General features: G+C 36.0%; 1 protein-coding gene across 1 annotated transcript; it reads right to left on the reverse strand.

The window, feature by feature from the left end:
- Nucleotides 1–655: 655 nt before the first annotated feature.
- Nucleotides 656–4,766, reverse strand: LOC134856146 (neuronal acetylcholine receptor subunit alpha-9-like; the record flags this gene model as incomplete). The annotated part of the gene is given in 4 exon segments (XM_063872510.1): nt 656–747; nt 933–1,127; nt 3,670–3,833; nt 4,233–4,766. Coding segments are annotated over 4 exon segments (766 nt in total), but the record flags the coding sequence as incomplete, so codon positions are not given.
- Between the last annotated feature and the right edge of the window lie 1,167 nt (nt 4,767–5,933).

The following is a 5,933-nucleotide window of genomic DNA, read 5'->3' on the forward strand; positions in this document are numbered from 1 at the left end:
GGCTAGTTAAAAGTCAACGTTTGCGAATTTTCTAAGAAAAAAACCCATCCGAGTAAAATTATTATATCATTTTTTTCGAAAGCCGGAACAAATTTTTTCCACATTTTCTCGCTTCACAAAACTTTTAACGACATCTTTGAACGCGATTGTCGATTGCAAACTGCCTATTTAGGTACTGCGCGAGCGATTGACATTTACCAACAAGTGTTAGAAATAGCAAACTTTGATTTGACATATATAAGAATAAGACTATGGAAAATCTGATTTGACACAGCAGACACTCAAAAATAAGACAACAATTTTCAGATTCAAAAACTAGTAAACTGATCCTAAAGCAGGATCTACACAAATTAAATGTAGGTTCTCATAGATTAAAACGGCATGCAGCAACAAATGCTGGCAGCTTCAAAGCAGTCGCCATTTAAACCGAAAAAAAACTCGTAAAGTTTGCATACGTTAAAACAAAACGCCGACTAGAAGCTGAAACAATTGGACAGAAAAAAGGAAGCGAAGTCTGAAAGAGAGGAAGTAAAACTTCCGCAAAAGTCGCTCGATAAATTTACTCGAGATTCATGATAATTAGAAATTTAACCATTTTATTTCTTCTAATTGTTGAAAAAAATTTCCTACGATTTCCGACTAAAAACTAACAAACCTGTTGCAGGATGTCGAAGAATGTAGGGATCCGATATATCCCCGGAGGAAACGTTTGAATTTGGTAGAGGCTCGGTGAACCAGGGACCAAAACTAGAACAGATTAGATAAAAATGAGGCGAATCGAATCTTCGTACAGTTGCTGATGCGCGTTCAAAACTATTGCCTAAACATCATTTTGTTTCTTTTCATTTGAGTAAAAAAATGTTCGAGGATTTTTTTCATGCCCTCATAGACTTTGATCACATTAGGTTTTAGTCAACTGGGGGCGAACTCACTCTATGTGACACTTCTGTGTGTCAAAGGGGAAGTTGGTCACGTCAAACACACAGCTAGTTGTCTCCGTCAGAGCATAGGGAAACATCACCAGAGGAGAGTGTTTATTACACCCCGCTATTTCACCATTCGCCATCTCATATTCTTCACAATAAAGCATTATCACGGGGTTGCTCCACGATTTGAAGTTCTGCACACTAACAAGGTCAGAATAATGTACTTACTAAACATCAAGTTTTATCAAAACTTAAGTTTTCCGAGACACCATGTGGCCAAAGATACCCGTTGATAGGTACGCGACTTAAACTGCGACCATCGCGATCCAAAATCAGAAAGTCGCGACCATCGGGATTCAACATGGGTAAGTCGCAGCCAAAGAGAGATAAGTCAAGACTTCGCGCGGAGGAGAATTTGGCGCGACTTTGCCGGATGAAAAACTTTTGGGGCCACTTTGCGCGACCCATGAAAGGTAAGTCGCGACTGTGGGCGACCAAAAAATTTCGGAGTGACATTATGCGAGCCAGAAAAATGTTAGTAGTTAAATTTCCAAGTATATATGCGGAACTGTGCAACATCACAAAATGGGGAACGAGAACGATAATAGCGAACGTAGACGAAGGGAATCAACAACCGCCGGGAGGGGTGATTAGAGACAAGAGCCCGGGTAGAGGTGTCGGCTACAAGTTTTGACCAGGACGACCAAAACCATCGTGTTTCTACCAGCTCGACTAATCCAGATTTTTTCCGACCGGTGCGACCAAAACCCGTAGTCTTGGCCAAATTCGAGTTTCATTTAAATATGATCACGACCAAATATGTCTCGACCAATTTGACGAAATTCATTGATTTTTTGACAAAGTTTTGACCAGGAAAAAATCAGCCGGCCCAATATATATTTTTTTGCTGATCATGGGTAGAGTACCCCAGTTACTAGCAAAACTTTGATCGTGCCATCCCCTCTGCGTGACCGTATTGAGTTCAATCGCGACTTTGCGTCACTCAATTTGCAATTTTCCGGACCCTGCACGACTGTCGCGACTCAATACGCGACATTTCCTAACTCAAAAACTTCTGTGCGACAGCGAAATTTCGCTTTGGCAACCCCCTTTGCGCGACTGTATTTTGGTTCTGACTTCGACTTGTGTATATATCATAAGGTCACTTTATTTCTGAATAAAATTAAAGCTCCCTTCTCCAAACTGACCAAGTCAAAATATTCTAGCATTTATTTCGGATTAAATTTGCTAAGCGCTGCATGTAAAATGATCGATTCTGATTGACAGAAAACTCAAACTAAGAACCAGTTCATGATTCTGTTCCTCCAACAACTTAGAGAGAGTAAATTAACTTGGTCGTAATGCGGAAGTTCGCAAAAAAAGACAAACCCTAAGGTCTTACCTTGAAAATCGTAAACAGTAGGTTAATTATAAATATTCTATATCAGACACGAAAACAATCTACTATGGTGTACCACAAGGTTCAACCCTGGGTCCTTTGTTGTTTTTGCTGTATATGAATGATTTGCCAAACGTCTGTAGGCATAACAAAAATGTACTGTTTGCTGATGATTGCGCATTGTCCACAACAATTGAAACAGGAAATCAGTAGCACTTGATTTCTGATACAAGCAATGCTGAAAAATGTTTTTTGGAGAAAAAAACTTACCATAAACAAGGATAAAACAGCCAACTTAAAAATTAAAAGAAAAAAATTCACTAACAAAAGATTCCATAAGTAATTAGGTCTATCATCTGATGAAAAATTAATTTTCGAAGCACACATTGAAAAAATTTTGAAAAAGGCAGCCATATCTTGAAAGATGATCTACCAATTCAGATATTTTTTGACACATCTATACTGCTCAAGCTATACAGAACGTATATTCAACCAATATATCAGTATAGTGTACTGATTTATGGCACAGCTAATAAGACAGACTTAAAAAGATTAGAAAGCCAGCAAAGACTCGTGTGGAGGAACTGTTTTAAAATTAAAAAGTAGGAAAATCTGAAACATACTCCGTACAAATTCAAATTAAGTTTGATTCAAGAATTAGATGTATTTGAGCTTTTTCAACTCATCGTTAAGACGGTCTCGTGGAAAAAAAAACTTCATGATTACACAAGTGAACAAGAGATAACAGATACTATCAAAACAGGCAAAAAAAGAAAAAAACTTCGCAGCCGAAATAAATTTACTACAAAAGCAAAAAAAAAAATCGACAATGGGATTCTTATTTTGTATAATAAACTCTTACAGTTAGATAAAAACATTGTTTTTGAAGCGTTAACAACTACCAATGAATCTTTAGACTCGTTTTTTTTTTCCATAAAATTAGGGACATATATTTGTGATAACGAACATTTTTTTAACATAGTATGGTAAACTTCCATCACTTGTTAGAGCCTTTTTGCTATTTTTTTTATTGTTAGACAACACCTAAGCAAACAATTTTTTTTTCTCATTTTTTTGTGACATATGAAGAAATTTTGCTGTCCTTTGGTCAATTTGATCTTAGTTTAAGAGTAGGCGAATAGATTTTGCTCATGGAGATACCACTCGACAGGCTGATACCTTTTTCGTATTCTCCCAAGTCGAACATTAATTGTAGACGTGCATTTTCTTAGATGGTATGCTTATAAGTTTTGGCTTGAAAATAAAATTATTATTATTATTATAAAACGGATTATACTAATTACGGATTATACTGTAAAGACTTGGGGATAAGTTTTGGCCTACCTGTTCAGTATAACTAAGTCGGGTCTCCAAACGTTGTCTGAGTCAGGGGTCACTTGGGTTATGTTAGGGCCCAAGTACTCTATCCACGTAGCATGATCTAGGTTTTCGAGATAAAAGCTCTCGTAAACAGCCAACTTTGTCGTTATTGTCTCCGAAACTTCGTTCTGGTACAAAAGCAAATTTTGAAGGGAAAAAATGAATTGCAATGTTACAGGAAAAAAATTGTGTTTGTATATTGCGTTTGAGAAGCTGGTCTAGAATTCAAGCGAGCACTAACTTTTTAAAGAAAACTGGGTCTTAAAATTTTTTTTTCAAACTCAACTCAAAGCTGGAAAGGCCATAATCAACCAAAAAATTGTACCAGTGGAGATTTTTGTTCAAGTTTTGAGCTGCAAATAAAGCAATCCCTTCTCAAATTTTGCGTTCATTGTTGACGGTGCAAAAAGTCGAACTCCTTCCTGGAGATAAAAAAAAACAAAAAGCCAATCATCTTATCTTTCCGAGGTCTTAGCTTTAGATTTTTCCGTAAAAATTTTAAGTTTTGCTTTTAGATGCTAACTTACTACACTGAGTATGGCGTACAGCTCTGCAAATGCGAAGATAGTATTTCCTCTGATGAATGGTTTGTGAGTGGCGGGCAGGAATCTGCTCATCATCTCTTCCACGTGCTTATCATAGTTGAAACTCACTCCTGCATAACTCACTTCATTATCATCACTAGCATCACCATCGTCATTATCACTAGCATCTAAGTGAGTCCTATTTGGATCCTGCAAGTCAATAGTGTTTGGGTTGGTTGCTCGGCAACATTGGTTCCAAATACACCAGATGAGAAATACCGAAAGAACAATCTCCTTAAAAGCGCACTGAACCAACATTCTTATATCATTGAAGTTTGAATTGTAAGTGAAAAGTCATCGCACCTGCTTCAGCACCGATTACAACTTTTGTTCAAATTTTAAGATAGGAAATAGTTTCATAGTTTGCGTTAATTTAAAAATTAATATAAAGTCAAACATTGTTCTTAAAAACTGTCCAGGTGTTTGAGAAATGTACGTAAGACAGCGCATAGACAAACCGTCTTATAGAATAGCTAAACTGAGCTATTCAGATTGTGTGTCCAGAAAATATCACAGAGAGTTCTGTTCTATAAGGAGCTCTATCTGCAAATTTCAGACTTCTATATTCATATTTTGATAATTAATTAGCGCAAATAGTAGTTGAGAATGGTTTCAAGCCAGTGTATTTTTTCATTATAGACAGTTTTTTCAGTTTTTAGAACTGTCGTCATGATATGAAAGACGAATATTTAGTGTTTCCTCAACAAGTCTACAATTTATTTAACTGTTTTGTCCGGAGCCTTAAAATCCTTCCGAAGAGTTAAAAAAAATCGAAACGCATTAGACAAAAGTTTTCAGCTAAAGACTGCGGAAAAAATTTCAAATTTCTGTCATTTCTATCTCCCTATTTTGAAATTGTCAGGAGGTGTTAGTTTTGATCAAACAACTACATATCGAATTTCATAAAATCAAACTCCCCACCTTGCTAAAAATTTAAAAAACAATTGGATTACCACAAAAAATATGATGGATTCTAGTTCTGCCTCATCTCGGTCCTGAGCTAGATGGGTTTTGGGTAGGTTGCTGAGTGAAAACATTTCAGCTTATATTGGAGAAAAAAAGTAATGCAACCAAAACTCAAAGATCAAAAAAAGTTGTATGCCTTTGTGCTTGTACAATCTTTTCATTTCAACACGTAATGAGCACATTTCTTGCTGATGCAATTGAAACACAAAAAACTTAAAACAACATGAAAGTTGAGCCCTCTACATCAGAGGAAAAATTTTTGTACACTGATCCGAAATATGCTAGCAAGTACTGAACATTTTCATTTCGATTTTTGAGAGACGCAACAGTACTCAATTTGTTTTTGCGCGGTTTGAAGACTTTGGTAAAAACTGCGATAAACTTTTCAGTAAGATTTTTTTAAAAATGCGCCTTTGCTAGTCGTTATTTGAGTTTTAAATGTATTTTTTGGAAAATAATAAGATACATCACAATCTAGGGGCAAAAATTTTTATAGTGGTAACCAAATTATTTTGTGTTTCCCAAATTTTTCTCTCATTGACTGCTTCTTATTTTTTCGGTTGCGTTATTATTTCTATCCAGTGTATAGGTAAGCTAACCGTAATTATCGGAAATTACAAGTCAACAAAAATTATCAAAGTGCGACAAATTTTGGTTTTTAAAAGCAGAACGCGATTT

The sequence above is a fragment of the Symsagittifera roscoffensis genome, unplaced genomic scaffold (assembly GCF_963678635.1).
Source record: "Symsagittifera roscoffensis unplaced genomic scaffold, txSymRosc1.1 SCAFFOLD_991, whole genome shotgun sequence".
Lineage (NCBI taxonomy): Eukaryota > Metazoa > Xenacoelomorpha > Acoela > Convolutidae > Symsagittifera > Symsagittifera roscoffensis.